Source organism: Micromys minutus, assembly GCF_963924665.1.
Source record: "Micromys minutus genome assembly, chromosome: 5".
Classification (NCBI taxonomy): domain Eukaryota; kingdom Metazoa; phylum Chordata; class Mammalia; order Rodentia; family Muridae; genus Micromys; species Micromys minutus.
In genome coordinates this window covers 42,384,552-42,409,914 of record NC_137974.1, presented here as the reverse complement: position 1 = coordinate 42,409,914, position 25,363 = coordinate 42,384,552, and the positions used below count along the sequence as shown (strand labels likewise).

The following is a 25,363-nucleotide window of genomic DNA, read 5'->3' as shown; positions in this document are numbered from 1 at the left end:
CACTGTATAGATGGAGACACTAACTCCCTCAGAGCAGGAGCTTATACCAAAGATGCCTTCCCACATGTCCAAGGGAGCAGGATGGGTGACAGTAGCTCAAATCCCTTACTCAAGCTCACTTTCCTTTCCCAAAGAGATCCAAGCTAAATTTTGGATGCTAAGACTATTGAATTTTGGAGTATCAGATTTTATCTGCTAATCACCCTGTGGGAAAAACTTAAATAGCGCCATATATCTGACTATCCAAACAATCTGCCGCAAAATATGCATACTACCAGTATTTCTTTCATAACCCCCACAGAGATAAGCAGCCTTTGATTTTACAAAAATGAAGAAAACAGTGTAGTGTAGACATTTCAATGTTATATGCAAAATCTGAAAGTCATCTCCGATTGTAGTCAGGCTTGGACATTTCAGAATATCCTCATTCCCATAGTTTGTCAATTACTGTAATTAGTCAAACTGAGAAGAAGAAATAAGACTAAGATATGAATTGTATATTACACCTGCATTGTCTAAAAGTCAGGTGAAAAAATATCCTCAAAAATCATACAAAGCAAGAGTGTGTCTCTACCTCCTAATTTAAGGACTACATGGTTTCCTTACAGATAAATTACAGAAGGAAGCAGGGTTAAAATTTATCAAGTTTTAAGCTCCTATGGTGCAGACAGTTTTGATTTTTCTTCTGTGGCAGTTGTTAATAAAATTTAAGTAGGTGAGGCCCTGAACCCACTCAAAAGCTAGGTTCAGAAGCAAAAGGTGACTCCCATAGTCCTCATTTATGGCTGCTTTTACATAAAATATAATAAACCCCAATAAATTACAAAGTTGTCTGTTATAAAATAGCCAGGAATTTTCTGTTTTTACCCTCCACAGCAACTCTCACACACCTGTATCTTAATTTAGTCTGTCAATCTTTAACCTAGCTGATAAAAAGCAGAGGCAGGGAAAAAAATAAAAGTCAGTGGTCACTCAGTGACTTTTTGGAGTCCCCAATATTAAAATGTGCTACTGAAACGTTATCTATAAGGAAAGCAACAAAACATCCTTATGGAATTGCAAATACATTATATTCCATTGTTCGGAGGCTGACTCAGAACTAAATGATAGTTGAATGATTTTTTAAAAAAGAAACCTTTAGTGAGAGTTGTTTTAACCATATGTCCGGGTGGTAATTTTAAGGTTTTAGGCTCCTTTCTCTCCACCCTCTTGAAAATGATTGATACACAGCTGTATTCCCAGACCCTGAGAGGCAGATGCAGGAGTGTCAGGAAATTCAAAGCTCTCCTTTGCTCTACAGGAATTTCCAGGAAAACCTTAACTACTTAAGACTCAGTCTCAGAAACAGAAACGGGGTAGGGGACACAGGCAAATGTGCTTGGTTTACAAGCAAATATACCTGAGTTTGTAACACTACTAAGTACGCAAGCATCAGCATGGAGGTGAGTCTCCGAACAGCCAGCAATCAGAGGCCAGAGACTCTCCTGGGCTCGTTGACCAGCCAGTCCACCCAAAACAGCAAGCTCCACAAGTGAGTGGTGCTCTTCAAAATGGAAGGCAGAGAACGACAGAGGATGCCATGTGATGCCAAACTTTAACCTACTCCACTGTCACAGGGCTTGTGCGTTACAAACCTCACTGTTCTACATGCCAACCATAGGGGTCAGGTCCTTGGGAGAAGCACACACAAATGCAGGAGAGTAAAGGATGCCCCATCACTGCTTAGGAGGTTCAGTTATCTGACCTTGATCTAGCACCACAGCTTTTCTGTGAAGTAGAGCAGATGGTCTGTGTCATAATATTTTCTAATAAAGTATGATTTCTTTAACGATCTTTAATAAATTAGACAAACTCATGTGAGTTTCCAAATTTCTATATTTTTTTGGTTTTGTTTTGTGTTTAAGTCTGGAAAATTTAGAAACATTTTTATAGAGCCAAATTATCTCTTTTGCTTCAAACTTTGAGCCTACATCAGATAATGTGTGTCGTACATTATAACTTCAGTTTGGAATTAAGTGTCCTGGACCCGTGAGATGGTTCTGCCCCAAGAACATTGACTTCTCTTCTAGAAGACAGACGGGAAGAATCCAAGCACCCACAAAGTAGCTCACAACTGTCTGTAGCCCTAGTTGCAGAGGGCCTGATTCTCCCTTGTGCACTCCATGGTTACCACAAGTATGCTGAGCAGATACGTAACAAAACCTTTGCTTGCATGAAATAAAAACAAACAAATCTTTAAAGCAGTTATGATCTCAGGAACACTGAGTGAATTATGATAACATGTGTATCCCACATTTTTATTGGCTATTTTATTTATTTACATTACACTATGCCCTTTCCCGTTTTCCCATCAGCAGCTCCCCATGCCATTCCCTTTCTACCTGCTACTATGAGTGTGCTCCCCCACTTACACACTCATTCACTCCCACATCCCTGCCCTGGCATTCCCGACACTCGGACACCAGGCCTTCACTGGATCAAGGGCCTCTCCTCTTGTTGATGCCCAATAATGCCATCCTCTGCTACATATGCAGTTGGAGCCATGGGTCCCTCCATGTGTGCTCTTTGGTTGGTGGTTTAGTTTCTGAAAGCTCTGGGGAGTCTGGTTAGTTGATATTGTTGTGTCCTTGTTATATAAAGGAGCATATTTGGGGTATATGCCCAGGAGTGGTTCTCCCACTGGGTTCTCAGGTAGTACTATGTCCAATTTTCTGAGGAACCACCAGACTGTTTTCTACAGTGGTTATACTAGCTTGCAATCCCACCAACAATGGAGGAATGTTTCTCTTTCTCCACATTCTTTTTGATTTCTACAATACTTCAGCAGTCTAATATGGGGTTTCTAAAACTATACTTGTGAGCATTATGTTTCTAATGGCTTAGAGGTGATAAGAAGGTATAAAACAACACAAGCCTGTAAAGGATAATCAGATGGCTCCAGGATTCCCATTCAAATTATTAGTGAGGGGCTTGAGAATTTAACTCACAGCCAGCTATTTTTAGCTTGCACGACTTTGATAAGAAGCCATCAAAAAGCTCAAATTGCACCAGAGAATTCAGGAAATCGTGAAGTAGATTTCCTGGGTCTGACTCTAGCCTTCTCTCTCACCTCCCAATCATGCTAAAGGAAATGCACCATCCCACTGGCCTGTATCTCTGTAATTTAACTGTATTCCAGTCAACATTATAGAAAAAACAATTCATCTCCCTTTCAAACCAAATCCAGTTTCCGGACCACAAGAAAAAAAAATGTTCTTGATTCTTCTTCTCCATCACATTTCTCTGCCATTTCTTAATAACCTGGCAGAGCTGCCCTTTCCCGAGCAGCCACTATGCCGCACTGGCTGCGTGGAGGAGCTGCCATCATGGGGTCATGGAACCATGTACTTATGTCATATTCCCAACGATAAGATAGTTTACCTGCACTTCGATACGGGATAGTTTATCTGCAGGTAGACAGTACTGCTTTCATTTCCTCTCACGTCTCCCCTGAACGACACTTTCCAGGGTGGTGATCTAAGAGAGCTTTCTGTTCCAGGGGAAGGCAAGAACAAGAGAGATCATGGGGAGTTGCTGTTTTGCTTCTGGGACATATGATTCTGTACCACTCCCATCCACATACCACCAAATACCTAATGGCTGCAGCTACAAGAGGGCAAGTGGCATCCCAGGTGCACACCTGAGACTCATGGTGTGAAGGATGCTGAAGAGGAGACCAGTCTATCACAAGTGGAGAAAAACAAGAGTATACAGAATCTGGGTGTGCATGAAGGGCAAGGAAAGGTGCTACACACGCACAGAGCTCATCTGCCCAATATTTACAAAATCACTTTAGAAATCTGGAAGTGAAAGAGTCTGTCCTGAGGATCAGGTGTCCCAGAAGACCTCCATGTGGATCACGATATGATGAATAACAAATGCATAGCCTTTTCCCATTTCCAGTAGAGACAAAATGAAATCAAATTGATAGCTTTTATTTTTGCCAACATTTCATTAGTGCTCTTACATGTGTGAAAGCTTGGGTGAGTTAAGTAAACACCTCTCTACATTAGTTGTTGTGTGTCACTTTCATTTTGTTTGATTTGTGATTATTTCTTTATTCATAGTAAACATTTGGCTGACATAAAATTTTGTACCCTACACAATATAAACTCGTTTTGTGTTTCCTAATTAAAATGTGTTATCTCTTCTCCCTCCAATTCTACAAGTCTCACAAAATTTAAATCTTTGCTGTCCCTGCAAAATTCCCCTGCTGACATCATTATCTTTAAGTCATTCCCCTGTCTAGCAAAGAGTCTACACCAGAAACCCACCGAGCACTTAACTGCATACAACATGACCTTCAAACTCTTCCTTACGTCTGAGCACTGACAGTTTCATCATCAGGAGCTGGCTCATGGAGACATCTTTGAGAGTGTCTTATTTGATGTTATTTGAATTTTACTTTATTTTATTATGGCACTAGGACTAGAACACTGACCCTTGTGCATGCTAGGCTAAGGCTCTGCCACTGAGCTACACATTCGGCCCCATGCAAATGATTTATATCTAGAATTTGGTTCTATCCCTATCAATCCCCGTCTTCTCTGTCTTAAGACAGGAGGGAGAGATGGCTTTCACTACACCCCGAGTGGCCTGCATTTTAAGATGGCTGTGCAGGCAATGTTTAAGTTTGGATAACTATCACCCCTGTGTCCTGTGAACTCATGCAGTTACTGAGAGCTGTTGGCTTGCAGGATAATGGTTGAAAGTGCACTCATTTGGCATCATCTCTGAACCACATTGCATTTGAGGTCATGGTCTCTTGACTCTTTTTAAGGAAGTTTCATCTCCAAGGAACTGTAGAGACTAGAAATTGTTTTCTCTCCGTTTGCCTTTTCATTTAACCAACTGAGTACTGTGATGCTATAATCTGAACAGTTCAGTGGTCACTGAATCCATAACTGATTTTCTAGCATTTGTCTATGGCTTCTTCAGACTCCAACTCAAACTGCTGGGCTACAAAGCTCTAAGTCTGACAGCTAATCAAATGATAGCAAACCTTTAATATCATAATAGACCTTCAGTCAGAGCCGTGATAATTAGAATGCAGGTTGATGACTATTTACATCCTAATAGACTTTCAGTTGAGTCTGACACACGCCAATATGATAGTCACTAAGTGAGAAAATATGGAATAATATTTCAATATAGACGTATCAACTGAGTTTAGGTGCCATGACAACTGATAGTTCATCTAACATGTTTTGTTGTTCCAAAGACATATTATATATAGATTATTCTAGACAAAAAATTAAGTTGTTTTCACAAAATAAAAATAGAACATGGATGAATCCCACAACAGAAATATCAGCTGAAAAAGATGAAGGCACAATATCAGCCATTGATTCCATTTTTACAGAATAAAGAAGACAAATGGAGGCAGATTCCAGGGGCCGGTGTGATGAAAAGAAATTATCTACATACAGGGCTAAGGATCTTCTGGGTAGAATATTTCATTCCTAGACTGTGTTAATAGTTGCATAATTCTATAATTTTTTGAGACTCACTGCATTGTACACTTAGAACTGTTCAATCATACAGTATGTGAGTTAGTTTTGTATGGGTAAAAAAAACACAAACAGTAAAGCCTATGGATTAAAATAAGTTTACAGTCTTGGGATTCAGAATGCACAGAACATACTGATAAAGTGCTATGGGACTACGATTCTACGGAAATATGTATGGACTTACTGTTCTCCCCAGTTCTTGGCCATGGGGGATGGCAGCAAATCTTTATGATCCCAGCCCTGTAGACATTATCCCCTAAATCTCCACCTTTATCACTGCAGCTGTTCATCTTTTCTACTTCTTTTCCATTCACACCAATCATATTGAGTTAAGAGCTAATCTTATTTCAGGGTTATCTCATCTTGATAAATTCTATCTGCCACAGCTTCATTGAATTAAAGAGCACATGTTTGGTTATCAAGGTCAGGGCATATAACACACATGTTGTGTGTTTGGGGCACAATAATAAGCATACTTATAATGACCATATGGAATATATGCCCATTGTGTTGTTAAATTAATGACAAAGGACAAATTCTCCATAGAAATACTTCTAAAACATACTATTAAAATGGTCCCTATAGATTACAGTATTGACAATTGATGTAATATTACACATTGGTTTAAAAAAATCAAAAAAGGCTCATACCCATCAATGCAGGAAGGCAATATAGGACTTCCTAAATAAAAACTTGGACCATATATAAGAAGATCAAGTTTAACTAACATGGTTAGAAATGGATGATCAATGACTGTAGAACAGAAACTGTCATACTTTTTTTTTGAAAATGCTCACTAATATTACTGGAGGATGTATATGTGTTTGAGGAGCGGTACCATTCTGAACACATCAGACAGCGTCTCAGCTTCCAGTCACTTACAGAAGAGGATTCTAATGGAGTATGGGTGGCAACTGCTTCTGACTCAGTCCTGTCACCTCTGGGTGGCCTCTCAATCTGAGCCCTCCCTCTGCTTTCATTTCCATTTATCTAGTCACATACTTTCCTAGTGTGTAAGCTGAATCTTGGCTAAATCTTGGTTAATTTTAAAAACCTTTTTTTTTCACTGCACCTGCCTTATTTCCACTAAAGGACAATTTATGGTTGAGGCTTCATGTCATTTCCCTTTTCATGTTAGAATGTCTTTTCAAAAAATAATGGGGTGTGATTAAATGTGGCATTTTCAATCAGTAATACAGAATCCTGAATGGGGGAAAAAATTCCGTATACTCTACAAATGCATTCACAGGCAAAAGCTGGTAATAAAATCTATCTGTTCTATCAAAGGGAAATCCATCCCATGTGCATTACTAACTTATCAATGATATTAGCTATATCTTAAAAATACCTACCATAACTTTCAATTTCTTACATGGGTATCATATACTTGACTTTGGTGCTTATGGTCTAAAATATAACCTATCAGTGTAGGGACCATTGCCCACTGTCTTTTCATTCCTCAAGTGAATCTGAAATAACAGCCGATGCCCTATGATAGTCACTGGTTTCCTGAATGTTATCCCTCTTAAAATATGAAATACAGTAGCCATTTCAGATGCCTTTTCTACTGCTGCAGGTAATGTCTGACTTCGCCTTAAGGGGTTCATGACAATTGCCTCCTTGTAACTGACTGGCTGTCTTGCCAATGGAGTCTGCCTTCTTTTATGAAATCTCATGTACAACAGGACGTTTCCTCTACAGTCCTGAGATATAAGGAACTTAACATGAAACAAGGCACCAAAACATTTTTAAGGTCTTACAGTTCAGCACAGGAAAGAAAACTTCAAAAAAATGAAAAACTCAGCTTAACAAAGCATTGTATGGAGATCTAAAAATTTCTTCTGGAAGAGAAAATACAAAAGGCTATTCAAATAGTTTGACAGGACAATAGCACCATCTTTTAGAGTCCAGACTCTTGCACGATTCCATTGATCTATGAAATGATGGTGCATGTCTAAGAAACACTTGGACCCTGAGAACATGTAATAAACTTATCAAATTGTCTTCTATAGCAAAATCATCAGGCTTGTTGGGACAGAACCTTCTTGGATGATTTTCAGAGTATCCCATTTAACAGCCTGGGCTGTGGTCTGAGCTTGGTCTTTTCACAGAGTTGTATGTGGTGCTTATGTTGCTGGACTTTTCTTTGAGGACACACATGTAGTCATCCTTTCCAGGATCTCATTTATTTCCTCTTACATTGGATACATTGATACCTGTTGTACATGAAAGAACACATGCAGGGTTTTTTTTTGAATCAACAGTTAAGCAAATTTCCTATGTTCAGTTTGTCTTTTATTTCCTTCCCTTTCTTCCCTCCTTCTCTCCCTCCATCTGTTCCTTCTTTTTTGTTAATATGTCAGAAATTGCCAAACACTCACTAAGAGATGCCATACTATACAGGGAAATCACAAGTTTCCAACTGAAATCACTGAAGAGTGCATAGAGAGAAGATCCCTCCAGAGAATTCTCCAAAGTACTCAGGTACTGAGTCAGAATCTTTCACAGAATCTGGACAAAATGTGTAATGAACAAAGACTATAAAAGCCGAGTTCACTGAAGACCAAGGTGTGGAGCAGTAGACTTAAACTGCATGTATTCTCTCAGCTATGTTATTCAAACTAAAAAATGACAATGAAGGACACAACTTTTAGGTCAATAACTAGGAATATTTACTCGTCTATTTGATAAGTGAACCAACCTTTCTTCAAATTCACTTCACAGATGGACACTCTGCTAGCAACTACAAATCACATCTTGAAGCAGTCTTCGGAAAGTACATAGATTTCTGGAAGTTATAAATTTATAAAAGGCATGAAACTATACAAAACAAATTCTTACTATTGATTTTCTGCTGTATTAAAACCTTAAGTGAAGCAATTTCATCTCAGATAATGAAAACAAGATTTCTCTCCATGCAAATTTATCACAAACCAAAACATTCTAAATTTAATTCTCATGTATGAATAGCAAATCAGCAGAATTAGAGCTTTCAAACGAGAACAGTAATTGGTTGTGTGTGTGTGTGTGTGTGTGTGTGTGTGTGTGTGTGTGTGTGTTTGTGTGTGTGTGTGTGTGTGTGTGTGTGTGTGTGTGAGAGAGAGAGAGAGAGAGAGAGAGAGAGAGAGAGAGAGAGAGAGAGAGAGAGAGAGAGAGAGAGAGAGAGCCTTCTTCCTGTTGACTCTACTACTAAATTAAGGCAGAATTTTCTTTACAGAGCTGAGGCCAAACCCATATCCCACAACTTCATAAATGAAAAAAATATACCAAACGTATCTTAATGATGTTTTAAAAAAAGATATAGTAAAACATATACATGGTTTTAAAAAAGTCACAGATTTCAACATGCTGTTGAAGAAAACACAGATTGGCATTAGCCAATCAAATTATAAATAAGGGAATATGTGTGATACTCTAGTAACAAGTAACACTGAAAAAGAAAAATTTAGGGAAATCCAGGCTGAAGACATCCTAACTAAAGGTGACTATTGTCTGTTATATAAGGTTGAAGCCTTCCATTTTATAATACCAATATAAGCTGTATTGAAGATGGATGTGCAACCCTAAACTCCATGTGTAGCATCCTGCATCTGTGCCTTATCAATATAGAAGCCCTCAGTTCCTTTAAGTTGTGGTAGATTTTGGCTCTGTGTCAACTCACCCACAGAACTACCTTCACCTTTGTGAAAACCAAGCTTCTGCTTCTGAATGTGTCCATTGTGCCCAGTGGTTTTTCTTGGATGGTTCCTCTCCCCCCAAAGATTTTGCTCCAAATACCTCCAATTTTCATACCATAAATTATCTGTAGAGAATGTAGTCTTGTTGATGCTCTTATTTCCCTGCTCCTTCATACACAACTTTGAAAGTAAATATCTTTAAGAAAGATTTCTTAATAATTGAAAATAATCATAATTAATATGAATGTTTTGTTGCAATAATCTTATGTCTAAATGCTGTACATTTTTCAAAAGTGGCATACATATTAGATATTTTGTGTAAGAGTTGATGATATTCAATACTAATTTGATAATAATTAGAAGATACAGTCAGAACTTCCAAATTTCAATGACAAATGTAGAAGCCTACAACAAAGTCACAAAGGTAACTAACTGTTATACTCTTAGGAGAAATCTAAATCACTTGGAAATTCAGGAGGTACGTTCTCCAAAATACCCATGAGCCTGTCTTTTCACTGAAGTTCATTTGCTGTTGTATCTTCTTGTGTGAAAATCTAATAGTCACAAACTATAACTAGCACTATTAAAACACTCACAATATTTGGTTCAATATATTTTTTAGAATGTCAGTTATTCCAATCTCATTACAGAAATACCAGTAAGCAAAACATGGTGTTTAGTGGTATTTTATTGTTTCCTAAAGAAGCTCTTATAAACTACTCAGCTACAAGCTACCCAGTAGGATGGGCCATACATTTCTACAGAACTTTTATGTCCGATATATAATACATGATTTGAAATAGAAATTACATTGTAATCACTGGACACCTTGGGCTTCTCTCAATGTAATTATCAGCAGAGGACAAAATCTTCTTACCCAAGTTACCAGTTTAAGGATAAGTGATACAACACAACCATGAATTATCACAGGAATCTTGACAACTTGGAGAAGTGACAGGGCAGTGTATGTATATATATATATATATATATACATACACACACACATATATACATATATACATATATATATATTCTAATATTTGCCATTTTATATTTATATTTATTATAACACTTCTATGATTTGCTTAAATATCAAAGAAAAGTCATAATAATCAGATTTATAAAAATTGTGAAAAATGTACCATTCATTCACAAATATCTTTTGTTTTTTAAATTCCTATTTCTGTATTTAACTTCTAGAGCACATGTCATTTCTGACAAGCACCCACAGTCTCTCCAATGTCTTAGTTGCATGCAGCGATGTACTCCAGCATACTTACTATTTAAGTTGGATCTCATCAAAGGTCACCCCGAAGGCTACCTACCATCAACAGGCAAATCATACTCATTACTTTACCCCTTTTTTAATGCAAGTGAAGAGATTGCATTGATCGAATTATCTTTAACAAGTCTATCTGATCAGGGTCACAAGATGAAAAGAAACATCAGCATACTTTTTTACAAAATGTCCTCAAGTAGTGATGTCTTTATGAAGCAAGAAAACAGAAACCTCCTAATGAACATGAGATTGAGAGCTTTCAAATTATTGGAGAACATTCGGGGGTAAATAGAAGCTCACATCTGGTAGTTCAAGAGATATACAAACTTTTATCCCAGAGGAAGCTTCCTTTAAAACCTTACCACGTAGGCAATAGAAGAGATCACATTAAAATTCTCTTTAGAGCTTTCTCTACATACACTTCATTTCCAAAACTGCAGAGAGGCCAACACCTGCCGGAGAGGAGCAGGTATATAATTGAAGTCTGAAATTGCAGAATGTTACATGAAGTAGAGTTTCTCTCCACTGACAACAGGAAGGAGACAGGAGAAATGCAGAATCACGGGCAAAGATCAAGGGAAGATAAAGGCACTGAGTTCAAACACATGGTAGACGAGATAGGATGCATCTTCGAAGGAAAAAAGGAAACCACGGTAGAGCAGAGACGTACAGGCAAAGGATAAGAGAGGAGCTTAACTATGGAAAAGGGACATAAACAGAAAAATGCTACGATAAGACAGAAAATCCAGTTCTCTTGAATTTCTTAGGACTCAGTTTAACGAATGAAAGTAGTATAAGACCTAGACCTTAAACCATTAATAATCCAAGAACTAGGAATATAGCCTTGTGACAATTTTTGGTATTCAAAGATCATTATGTTTAATCTGCACACACCAAGAAAACTGTTTCCATGTTACATTCTGTTCTACATGTACTTTATGCTTATGGTAACCGGTGGGATTTCAAAGCATGCTATCGAAAGCTCTAAAAGAATTGCCAAAATGCTTTTAAAAATCTGTACATGTTTCTGTCTTCTTTAAATAAAATTATAAGAAAAAAAAAGGAAAAGGAACAACAGCTTTAGAAATAGACTTAGAGTATTAACAACAGTTGGTCAATCCCCAAATCTAGCATTGTGATAATTCCTTATTCATAATATAAAATCTTTAAACACAGCACTGCCATTTTCCTAGAAGTAATTCATGTGACAAAATGTTACTTGAAAAATTGCAATATCCAAATGTCAAAGCCATTCACTTCTTGGAAGGTAGAAAGTGTTCTTCAGACGACAAGGGAACGTACTCTGCTGAAATTGGAAATGTTTTTATCATTGATCTTGACGTGAACATGATCACTTTGAGATGGAGAGTAAGGGTCATAAAAACAGGACTTTAAAAACCTGTCACCAGCATAAAGCACTGGACTGAGGCATCAATGACGTTCTTTACTAGAGTCACAATTATGCTAATATCGCTTTAATAGAAAACTCTTCCATGTAAAGAAAGACATAAAACCTAGAATATAATAACCTTTCTTTTGTTTTCATCCAGAAATATTCATTTCTCAAATTAATTACATCATCACCAGGTGTCTTAATGTTATAACTAAATATACCTCAGAAACACAGACTTCTATGTAAATACATATGTACACATATATGCATACATACAAATATTCATACAAGCACTGTCTTTGTTAATTATGAGTAAGAAGAAGAATAAACTATTTTGTGCCATTAAATATAAACATGGCAAAACTATAATATGGATATTTTTATCATTTCATAATAATAGCAAGACTTGTCTTTCCATGTGGCAGAAGCTTACTATTGACTGAAAAATTCCAAAGTTCACATTAGACATGATACTATTTACCATCAAGTTTCCATCCGGCCAAGGTCTTTCTCTCTTTCTTTCTTTTTCTTTTTTTGGTCTGTAGCAATAAAGAATTAACTTATATTTTGATGTCCCGCACTTGCTGATCTGTTTGTAGGAACTTGTTATACCAATCTCTTTCCTGAGACCCTTGAGTTAAGTTTAAAGCGTTCACTGTGAGTCCCAACCTATTCCTGAACTGATTCCATTTCTGGGTTCACAGGGCTGTTGCCTCCTGTTCAATTGTCTCTGTGTAGCTTTCCATATTACCAGTTTTTTTCGAGTATCTGGACTCAGGCTATCTATAGAGAAGGTAGCTAAGTAAGACTCGACTATAGACTGCTGGAATGAACTGCTTTGGTGACTCTAATTTTCAGCTATAGTTACTTCCTCCCAACTGTCATGTTAGACTCATGGCACCGACACCTATGTGCTTTTAGTGTGAAAGGTAAAGTGGAAGCTACCAACCTTTCTACAGTTCAATACACCATACACAATCTTGCCCAACTGAGAAGAGAGACGAGAGACTTACTCACAAAACTATGACAACTAAAACTATGAATCTATTTAAAACTTCCTAGTCCATGGGTTAGTGGTATACACATAGGGTGATTATATGCCTGGTTTACTCAGTACAACAGAAAAACAGCCGATCTTAGACATCCTGAGTGGTGTGAAGTGACTAAGGATGTTAAACATTTCTTTAGGAGGTTCTCAGCTGTTCTATATTCTATAATACGTTGTTTAGTTCTCTACCCCATTTTTTTTGTTTTGTTTTTGTTTTGTTTTGTTTTGTTTTTGGCAGTCTGAAGCCTTTATTCAGTGGGTCTCTGTGTCTAGAAGAAGGTGTTGGGCCTCTTGTTGGTGAAGCGTGGCTTGTGCTGGCGCCGTAACACGCGGTGGGGCAATGGGAACTTAATCTTACAGTCGTGGAACTGCTTGACAGCGGGCCGGTGGCACTTGAGAGCTGCAATCTCTTCCACCTTCATGATCTGGATGGAGTGTGCACGGGCACGGTGACGGGCACCCATGTTCCGGTAGCATTGTGTGACTGCGCCAGCGGTGGTCAGGTCCCGGTACTCTCGGTACATGTTGTGCGTGCCACTGCGGGAGTCATAGCGCAGCCAGATGCTGAAGTTCTTCACACGCAGGGGCGACTTCTTGAACACCTGCCCACAGTACACAATCTCCCCGGATGACTTCTTCATCTTCTTTAGTTGTGACACAAAGTACCAGAAGCGGGACTTGGCCACCACATGGTTAGGTGCAAAGATCCGCATCCGGTACAGTGGCGGTGTGTGGCATTTTAGGGTTGGCAAGCAGCGCCCCACCACCTTGTACTCCCGAAGCATGCCCGATGCCTTCATGGCACTGCGTGCTCGTTCACCGCCACTCACAAAAGGTCTCTACCCCATTTTTAATAGGATTATTTGATTCTCTAGAGTTAAACTTCTTGAGTTCTTTGTATAGACTGGATATTAGCCCTCTATCAGATGTAGGATTGGTAAAGGCCTTTTCCCAATCTGTTGGTTGCTGTTTTGTCCTATTGAAAGCGTCCTTTGTCTTACAGAAGCTTTGCAGTTTTATGAGGTCCCATTTGTCAATTCTTGTTCTTAGAGCATAAGCCATTGGTGCTCTGTTCAAGAAAAATTCCCCTATGCTTATGTGTTCTAAGCTCTTCCACACTTTCTCTTCCCTTAGTTTTATGTAATTTTATGTGTACCTGGTTTTATGTGGAGGTTTTTGATCCACTTGGACTTGAGCTCTGTACAAGGAGATAAGAATGGGTCAATTTGCATTCATCTACAAGCTGCCAGTTGAGCATTTGTTAAAAATGCTGTCTTTTTTCTATTGAATGTGTTTTGCTCCTCTGACAAAGATCAAATGACCATAGATGTGTGAGTTCATTTCTGGGTCCTCAATTCTAATCAGTTGATCTACCTGCCTGTCCTTGAACCAACACCATGCAGGCTTTATCATGATTAATTGGTAACACAGCTTGAGGTCATGGATGAAAGTCCCACAAAATTTCTTTTATTGTTGAGAACAGTTTTTACTATCCTGAGGTTTTGTTATTCCAAATAAATTTGCAATTTGTTCTTTCTAACTCTATGAAAAATCAAGTTAGAATTTCGATGGGGATTGCATTGCATCGAATCTGTAGATTGCTTCAATCAAGATGGCCATCAGACTGAGCAAAAGGACCCAAATAAAGGAGCTAGAGAAAGGTATGAAAGAGCTGAAATGGTTTACAATTCCATGCGAAGAACAATAATACCCACCAAACAACTCCCTCAGAGCCTCCCAGGGACTAAAATACCAACCAATGAGTACACATAGAGAGACCGATGACTCCAGTCCCATAGGTACCAGAGGAAAGCATTGTCTGGCATTAATGGAAGAAGAGGCTTTTGGTTCAGTGAAGACTCATTTATCCAATTATATCCATCTGTAGTCCTCCTCCTGATTCTACCCGGTTTCCTTGCTCCCTTACTACATACAACTATCACCTTAGTAGGTTTTTAAACACTGCATCAATACTATCTGCCCACATGTTCCTGGGTCTAAGGTCACCTATGTCCTAGAGGAATATTGGATTTTTTTCAACATTATTGTGAAAAAAATGTTCTCAGCAATGTAAAGAAATAAATATTGAAATAAAACCAATTTATCTATCAGAAAAAATATAAAGTAATATCACAGGCTTGACAAATGTAATAAAAGCTGCCAGTATGCCACAGGTTGTGGTTCATTCTCTCTTTCAATTCTCAAATTATCTCTCCAAGTGAAATGGGCTATACCACATAGACTCTGACCATCTAAACCCAGCCAAGTCATTAGGTTGCAAACCTCATGCTTATCTGGAAGCCATTACATTCTTAGCCCCTTAGACCTCTAAGGCACCAGTTTAGTACTTTCTTCACCAGAGAGAGGCTCCATCAAAAACCATAGCTGAGGCAGTAAAATAAACTTGGATTCAGCAAATTAACTTTCAGCATAGCTTTCAGTGACTGGAGTCTCAGGCTATTAAATTTTGAATTTCAGGAAGACACTCTAGCAAAGCACAGCAGCTGCTCCTGGATCCCAATCCACAAAGCAACAGCCGCTACAGCATCTGGACCAACAGCTATGGATGCTACATCAGTAAATAAGGGGAAAGTCCACATGTGATCTCACCCTTCAGAATCTGTTTCCTAGACCCACTCTGGGTAGCTCAAATGTGAAGGGAAGGGCATATTTTTTAACCATCTGTTCAAGTGGGAGTCACTAACCTTTGCTCTCTGTTGGTGAAAAGGATGCTTCCTTGCCAGCTGCATGTAAATGGAAATTTTAATTGAAAACCATGCAACTATCTCCAATGAGGGGATGGGAAAACCAAACTCCAGGGTCTTTATAAGTTGTATCTAATGAACACCCTGTATGGCTTAGCACTCTACACGTGATCCTCCATTAGACTGGGCATGTTTTGAAAACGCTCAAAATAAGACCATTGAGCTCTTGCAAACTGAACTCTGCTTTCAACAATCAGCTGTCTTAGCCTATGAGAAATGCAGAGTATATCTAAGACCATGTTTTATTTTCCCAGGAAAAACATTAAAGAAAGCCACTGGAATCAGTATTGCATGTTTATTATTTCCAAAAAATAAATAGTGTTTTACGCTACATGAAAGGCTAAATAGCCAATTACATAAATGGTTATCAATGTCTTTGAAATTGCTTTTAAGAGAAATGAATTCCTCTTTGTTTTTACAAGGTATGCTACTTTTGCACATGTTATTATTCCAGGGGAAGACTGTAATTATAATATTTAAATTGGGGATCTTATCTTCTAGTGTAAAGGGAAAGTCAACTTCTTTGTTTATTGTAGAACTTGGGCTCTCTGGCAAGATGGTTTACTTCATGTGCAGATGTTTGTTTAAATGGTAAGGAAATGTTTATGGAGACAAGAAGGTCATTACTCATCACTGTGCAAGTTATTTAGAGTTTTAAAGGTTACTGGAGATGTCTCTATTTCATTATATAACTTAAAGAAGTAAACACTGCATGTAAGGTTAAAATAGGAATGATGGTGAGTTTCTCCATTGCTTCTGAAGTACAGGAAGAACAAGTTTTGAAGAGAAACCAATGGGCAAGGACGACTGAGAGTAAAGTCACAGTTGAGTTTTTACATCAGAGGGAGAGCAAACAGCTAACCTCTTCTTGGTTCTCAAAGAACCTCCTGCTATGATCACAAAAACTTAATGTGTTGTTCTGAGTATTGAGTATCATCCTACCAGGGAAAAAGGTATTGTTTCTAAGGCTTTGAAGCAAATACAAGGTTGCATAAATGGAAAATACCTACAAAGTATCTTACTGACCTGACAAAAGGAAAAGTGCACACAGGGTCGTCACACCATCAAAGGGAAAGAGCATGTGGTGTCACCCCACCCAGTGGCTGGGGGGTGCTGGGAGACTGGAAGCTGGAGAGCTGAGGGTCATGACCACAGGAAGTCTGCTACTATCCCTGCAGACCATGAAATGAAGAATACATTGGTGACTAGGAAGAAAGTCATACATGTGTGCAGGAATCGTTGCACAATACTTGTTGTAAAGAATACAAATATATTGGATCATTAAAAAGTGGCATAAATGAACTCAGTTCAGAGTTAACTCAGTGAGTGAGCCTTAGGATAAATAATATTCAGAGATGTATCTCTCCTTCAACTATGGCAGCATGCCAAGACTACATCATGTTATTAAGTATTTCTCCATTCATAACACCTAGTGAATAAACAAATGAAGCCTTTAAGAAATAGGCATTTTGAATACAAATTTAAAGTTGTTTTAAATATAATTATAAGAAATCAATAGGTATTTAGTAAACACTGCAAATGTGAAGTCATTGAATATTCATGTTCCTGGAGTATGAATTGAGATTTGCAATGATCTGAAAACTTGAGTGCATGAAATTGTTTATATTCATGCATCCCCAGTGATCTATATATTAAGTCAGTAGTGTAGTAAATTTGCTTACTGAGAAAATTGAAATAATTGCACATATTGAGAAATACACATCAGCTCTGTCCCCACCAGGGTTGTTTGTTGGAGAATTAATACTATGGTGCTTTGGCCTACAAATTTGCATATAATGTCATTGAAGGAAATTATATGGGAATTGTTTGAAATGAATGTATAATATTTTACAAAATAAGATGCAGAAAGTATCGCAATTACAACAGGCCCTTGTTTGTATTGTGATACTATCATGAGAAGACTTTCAGCCTGACAAATAATGTTATAAACTCAGATATATTGTGTATATAAAATAGCCCTATGAAAGTTAGCAATGCAAAACACATTTTTCTCAATCGGAACTAAAATTTGTAATTACATTTATTAATATTGGTTGTATGGACTGGAAACTAGGCTACCAACTGGGGTAAAAAGTAAGAGCCCAGTTGCAAGCTTAACAGTTTCTAATCATTGCTTAGGAAGGTGGGCACATATGATCGGTGTTAGCAGTTCATCTAAAGATGGTTGTAAAGTGGACAATAGGAAAGCAAATGAGGATGGACACCCAGAAATTTACTCTTTCTTTAAAGGAACAGTTACACTGACACACACTACATGCAGGACACAGAGAGTGACAAGAAGTATATTTCTCTCTGCACCTCTAGCCAGCTATAGGCACCAGTTATAGGAGTTGAACGAGAACATGTAATGTGTTCTACCTGGTATTCACCATGGAGGTTATGTTGTCTGTAGAACAATTAGCTCAATTATTTAAATGAAAATAAGAACACTGTTAGCATTAAGAGAAAAACATGCTATCTCCAACATATCTACATACAAACTTAATCTGGAAAATAAAGGACCCATTCACACTTATTTAAGTATTTCTTCCATACCACATGGAGGAACATCAGACCTTCCTTGACTCTCAATATCCATTTTGCTATTGTATTTCCACACCTCCAAATCGTCTCTAATTTTCAGAATAATGTTTATCTTGTCTTTTAACAAAGACATCCAAGGCCTTCTTACCATCAGAAGCTCTCTCTTCTAAGAGTACCTACATTCTAACTTGTGGCAGACATCACCATTAGCATTTTTCACACCATGGCCTGAGATCTGTAGGGCTGCCAGGTAGAGTGCAACAAAGCAGGAGTTGCTGAGCAGAGCAGACCCATCACACAACAAAGGCATTGAGGGACTCATACCAGAGTCTCCAAGTACAGCATCTTTCCAAAAACAAGCATCCTCATGATTGCTTTGTCCATCACATGCATGTCCAGTATGTGAACCTAAGTCTTCCATCAATAGCCTCTGCTGCACACCAGGCTGATTTTGAATAACAGAACTTGAACTTGACATAATGTCCTAAGAAAAGTACAGCATCCCACCTGTTTCCCTTTAATGAGTGAATGAGGAAAAGGCTGTGATTTTAGTCACCTGAGATTTTGTGGGAAAATATAGCTCCTTGTACCAGAATTGGCAAGTGGAAAAAACATCATCCCAATGTTTGGAAAACACACCTACATTTCTTACCTTTTTTTTTCTGACAAGATTAAGTCATACTAAAATTTTAATCTTTAAAAACAAAAAGAGTATAGAACACATCCTAATTGTATTTCCCGTGTATTTTCCTATTGTTTCAGTGTGCATTTTAGAGTTTTAGGCACTGGATGTAAAGCTAAATCCTGAATGTGGTAGGAGGTTTAACCTGATTTCAGACTTCAACTTGCACACAATTTGCAAGACTCCTGAAAATGACTAGAAGCCACATGTTTTCCTTTATAAAATACTTGCAGAGTTCTGGGGAGATTAAGCACAAACATGGATGGGCCAAATCATCGAGTAGGCAAGATTAATCAACCTTGGCATTTTTCACGGAAATAGTTAAAGTTTTCTCAAGCCCTATGCCTTTGTTTTGCTTATATCTCCACTTTCTTTCCATCAGCACATCATGGGATGATTTATCTGAGGTCCTTCCTGGAAGCATTCTTTAATGTAAGATCAGTTGATTATTTGACATCATGGTTTTCCCTCAGTTTGCTGTCCTTGGGCTCTAGCTGTGTTTTGAAGACACAAATTGGTAGCGATGAAAGTGTGTACACCCAAGTAAATGTTATAAAGTATGAGGAGAATGATATGTTGACTCTGGAAAATAATAAATATTCTTCCACACCATGTTACTGGAATCTACTTTTAATTTTATATTTACATTAAACACAGCAATTGCCGTGTTTAAATGTCAAGTTCTCAGCGTATAAAGCAATGGGGAGTGTTTGTCTACTGCACGTGTGTCTCTGGCTACAGCTCTCAGCAATATCCACCTGCCCTCCATTAATTCTGCAGTCGGTTAAACACATAGAGTCAAACTATTTATTGAAAAATTTGGCATTTTAACCTCATCTCTCAAGTGTCAGGGAGTTGGTAGTATTTACCACCAAGTATGTATAAAGTTTTACATTTTTTAACACACTGAGATTTAAACTTTTCTACAATTAGCACAGCACATCAGGTCAGGAAGAAATGTGAAGGGTGAAATTACCTGACTTCTGAAACACTGTTTTTAGAATAGCCAGCAAGTTAGAAATTAAAAAGTAAATTATAGATTGTGAAAATGAAAGATCTACTAGAACATATGACCTAGAATGTAAGAGGGAAACACACAGAAATAAAATACATGGTATAGATTGACTAAAGATCAAATGAGATGTCATTCTTGGGTATAACTCACTATCATGTTCAGTAAAATGCATTACTCTCTTAGTCCTTACACAGTGAAGGCTTTTCTCTGCTTGAGCTCTTAGAGATCCAGTTTTATAAAGTTCTAGAACTCAGATCTGTGTTTTTTGATGAGCCCCATACTCGTCTAGGAAAGACTTCATAGCTGCAAATTTTTTCTGCGGAATAAAGATTTCTGTTTTCCACACAGGTCAAACAACCATAACCTCCATCAGAATGTTTATTTAAATAATTGTATAAGGGAAAAAACTTGCTTCTTAAATTTTCCTGTGCATGTGTGTGTATGTGTGCACCTGTAGGAGTTTGTATAGATCAATGAATGTCTGTGTGTATGTATGTGTGTGCATAAATGTGTGAGTGCATATGTGTGCATGTGTGAGTGTGTGCACATGTGTGAGTATGTGTGTGCAAATGATTATCCATGCTTGTGAGTGTGCATGGAGGTGTACATGTGAGGTAGGACATATAAGTTCAGCCTCAGGTATAGTGCCTCAGAAATTGTTCACGTTGGGGTGGGTCAGAGTCTGTCTCTGGCCTGATGATCATGGATAAGTTTAGACTCACTTGCCAGAGAGCCCTAGGGTTCTGCATGCCTGTTTCTCCCCACCACAGGGATCCCAGCAGCACACCATACCTGGCTTTTAAACTTGTGCTCTGGTGATCTCATTCTCTTTTAAGGAATGAGATCCTACTAGCTTTACCCCAGGTGAGTTCCACTTTTGTTTTGGAAATTCAAAATTAGCTCCATTAAATTATCTGGAACAAGTGCCACTGAGTTCCAGGTTTATGGATGCTAAGAGTTAATAGATAACTACAATTCAAGGCTCCTTATTTTCATCTGTCATATTTATTATAGGACTTTAAGCAATTCATCTAGCCTGTGTGTGCCCTTGGGTCTGTCTACACAGGCTAGTGCCACAGCAAGACAGCACTACAGCATTAATAACCATGCCCTACATTAAGTCAAGAATGGAAGAGGAAATTTAAGAGGCAGATAAAATTCATATACTTAATGAGATTAGAGTTAAACAGAATATTTAACAGATCATATTTTTAAAAGGAATAGTAAATAAGAGAAAAATTATAGGGGACCACATAACTAAACACTAAGAAGGCGAGTCTAACAGAGCAGATTTCTGTAATCACTGCATCCTGATTCCTTTCAGAGAGAGGATACATGATAATAGATGAGAGATACAAGATGTATAGATAGGTAGATAGACAGAGGGCAGATAAATAGATGATTAATTGGTTGGTTGATTGATTGATAAATAGACGACAGTTAGAAAGATAGATAGACCAAAAGACAGATAGGTAGATAGATAGATAGATAGATAGATAGATAGATAGATAGATAGATAGATAGATAGATGATAGATATATAGGTAGATGTTCATTTATTCAAAAACATATAGCTCCTGTTTTCTATCTTATATCAAATTTTCCTTTTTATTTTAAAGTTGTTGGTATAGAAGGAAACCAACAGGGATTATATCACATGGAAGTTATACATGGACATTCACAAGAGTCTCAAGATTAATGTTTGTCTATTCAACAAATTCTTTAGAGAATTAAAAAGTGATACATTCTAATACACAAACATGTGTTTTTAAACTCTGAGATTTGTGAACTATATGCCATGATTCTGAGCAGATAAACATGCTTCCTTAACACTTGGTTCATGAAACTTTTCCTGTGTACTAGAATTTCAGCATCACAGGAAATGTAATACTTGTGCAAACATTTGCTTTATTTCAACAGCTAAAAAGGCTCAACAATATTTTTCATTGCTATTGTCAATCAATCAAAAGAAATTTGCTATTAAATAACAGAGAAGTCTGATTTGTAACAAAAATGATAGTGAGATGTTTATCTTATGAAATATTATATTGGCTTCTAAGTCTTGAAGGTTGTTTTTAACAAAGTATTAATTTGATTACCATTACTATTACAAAAGACTGGAGATAATCAACTGAAATCAACAACAAAGACATTTATTATCTACATTTTGGAGGTCGTTTATCAGAATCTACTGCCCTGTTGTCTTGGTTTTGAGGCAAGGCAACACATCATCTTTAGGGCCTGAAAGAAATCAAAACCATCCAGTCAAAGAATGGAAAGAAATCATAGTATAAAAAAGCCTAGACAAGAACCCCATATTTCATTCCACTAGCCACAGCCTCTTAAAGGTTCCACTATGACAACTTATTTCCATCAGCTGACCAAGTTTTTATCTCACAGTAAATAGTAGGGTATATTCCAGATTTGATCTAAAAAGAAAAAAAAAAGCTTCCCTAATTTAGCTGTATATATACTGTCTATACAGCAAGCTAGCACCGTCAATCAAAGCTAGTAAAGATCCGGGGATGCAGTGTTTCTTCATTTACAGGCACTAGTTGAAGGAATACAGATGGAATCAGGTCACTGGTACTAAGTCACATGCACCTTTCTGTTTGGTAACCAGTGTCCTTTGTGTAATTTTAATTCCAGGATTCTATAACTGGTAACTTTTCAGTTCTGTGTACTTCCTGCATGCTTTACAAAAATGCAGACCAATAATTTGTATGGGATGTGGCTCTGAGTTGGAGAACTTTCCTAGTATGGCCGATGCCTGGGCTCACATACCAGCACACACACAAATATCTACATGAGTTCAGAAGTCAAAGAAAAATTAGTATGTTCTCATAATTCAACCCACCACCTTTTTTGAGTATCATCCCCTTTCCTCTCTGTGAGCCTTCTGTAGGCACCTTACAACAATTGCATGCTTGGTATTGTTGGTTTATTGTTGCTGTTTTGTTTTAAATAAAGATTCACCTAAATAGTTTTCTTCTGAATCTCTAATAGTTTTTCTCCATTAACTTTTTTCATTTATTCATTTTATAACCTGATCACAGCCCCCTAGTTTCTCTCCTCCCAGACCCAGCCTTATATTTCTGCCCCCAGTTCCCCTCTCTCCTTCTCTTTTGAGTGCACACCCCTGAGCACACAAACACCCAGGTACATCAAGTCACAGCAGGACTATGAGGATCCTCTATCACTGAGGGCAGACAAGGCAGCCCAGCAATGGCAGAGGGATCTAAGGACTCACAACAGAGTCAGAGACACCTCCAATTTTTTTAAACACAAAAAGGCTCGATGGAGAGATTTATGGCTCAGAAGTTTGATTTATTTGGAGATGGACAATTTTATGTTGTCCAAGCACAGTAATGAAAAGCAGTTTCTGTCTCCACTTCTCATCACTGAGAAACATCAAGTAACTTGTCTTACCAAATACAAGTTGTGCAGCCAGGACCTTCTACCCCATGAGAAAATGCACAGCTAACTTCCCTGAGGAATATGCTGTCACACACAGTGCTGTTCGACTGATAGAGAAGTACTATGTACTCAGTCCAGAAAAAAAAAAGAAAAGAAAAATATCATTTCCAGCAACCTCTACTTTATACTTATTGCCTTTAAACATTTCTATTGATTTTTTATTAAAATAAGAAAATGAGTTATTCTCCATTTATTGGCAGATCAATTTTATGTAAACAAAATTTCTTCTATAATTCTCACCCATATTTACTCAAAAGTATTAGTGGGTAATATTTTTCAGTGTCTGATAAAGGAATAAGTAAAAGAAATTGACTTGCCTAGAAGACGGTTCTTCAGCTAAGCCACTCTGCAGGGGTAATGGTGATAATCAGATGATAACATTTTAACCACACTTGGAGAAGAATGTATTATAAGTTGCCATGAGGTGTGGGATGGAAAGGATTACTGGTAGCTCACATAATCCATGTAGCATTTGATTCACATCCTGCATCTTTGTGTTTGAAAGATCTGCCAAAGTCCAAACAAGGAAGGGACTGAAAGAAAAGGGTGGAGGGTGGAATGAATGAGGGGGAAGTTGAAAAGGAAGGAAAGAAGGAAAACCGAGTCCATTTGTCAAAGATCTGATCTCATGACTATGAGTATAGATCATGGAGTTCTGCCTTGTACAAATCCAGGGTACTTACGGTTCATAAGCATGTTCCCTATCTGTGACAGGAGAATTCTGATCGGTTCAGTTTCATTTATAGAAGATATACCCCTAGGAAATTTACCAGATTACTTTTTGATGATGGAGAGAACATTTGTATAATTTTTTATTGGATATTCTCTGCACTTGTATGATTTTTCATCTCCACCAAACACATTCAGATCTGCTTCCGCTGGAGCATATGTCACTGTGGTGGTCACCTACCAAACATAAAGGAGGGTGGCTAATTGCTTTCCATGACAGTGAGCATTACAACCCCCATGAAGTATAGATGACACAGTGAGAAAAAGAACAAATAGCACAGGAAGTTGAGCCATTCCACCTCTCTCTTCTTGCAGCTACGTCTGGGAAATGGGGACAGTGTGTGATGTTTTACAGGTCTAGCACTTCCCACTCTTGACTTTCTGGAGAAAGGTATTTTTCAAAAGCCAGTTTGTCTGAGTAGAATATGGCTGGATTCAGCAATAAGAACCAGTTGAGAATGACAGTAAATTGGAATGTAGAGAAAATCTTTCTTTCTAATCTCCAGCCCTGTAGACATGTATAATTGGTCTTTGGCTCCATTGTCAGTGGCAAAGACCAAGACTGTGAGTTTCTGTTTAGCCTCCCTAACCCCGGCCAAAACGCATGGACTTCACTTACAAGTTCAATGGATACATCACGTCAACTTTCTGTCTGCCTCCAAGATTAATGAAGAAACAGACAGGCACAAGCTACTGCTCTCTAAGTAATATCAAGTATATAAAATGGATTTAACCCTGAAAGAAAATTAGACACTTCTTGTTCATTCCCTAAAATCACGTGGTTGTTACAAAACACTACAAGGCTGAAACAAAGAATAAGAAATTGTCCTAAGTCAGGCTACCTACTTAAACTGATAGATGCTACATGTTAACAGAGTCGTGTTAGCCGCAGAGAACGCAGTGGTAACTATGCTATAACAAAGTGTGTGGACATGCATGTAAATTCTCTGGAGCCCTGTGCACGCTGCCATTCCTCGGATTCATACAATCTTAACCAATCATTTAAGGATATTGACCTCTAAGGAGTCTATCGTGATACTTCTAAGGAGAAGAGCTCAGTACTCTCTCCTTAGTGTAAAGTACTCTGTGTTAGGATGCAAGTCAAGACTGGGTTTTTGTTTGTATTCTGCTTTGAGATGAGGTCTTATGTAGTTGAGGCTGGCCTTAAGCTCCTGAACTTCTTGCCCCTATCTCCCAGTATGCCAT

General features: G+C 37.9%; 2 protein-coding genes across 3 annotated transcripts in view; both read right to left on the bottom strand.

Moving 5' to 3' along the window:
• Window positions 1–25,363, bottom strand: part of GPC6 (glypican 6) — a 970,157-nt gene that overhangs the window by 697,952 nt on the left and 246,842 nt on the right. The window lies entirely within an intron of this gene.
• LOC308420979 (large ribosomal subunit protein eL20-like) lies at window positions 13,216–13,746 on the bottom strand (the record flags this gene model as incomplete). The annotated part of the gene is made up of 1 exon (XM_080917259.1): window positions 13,216–13,746. The coding sequence occupies one exon, from the start codon at window positions 13,744–13,746 to the stop codon at window positions 13,216–13,218; it is 531 nt and encodes a 176-aa protein (XP_080773385.1).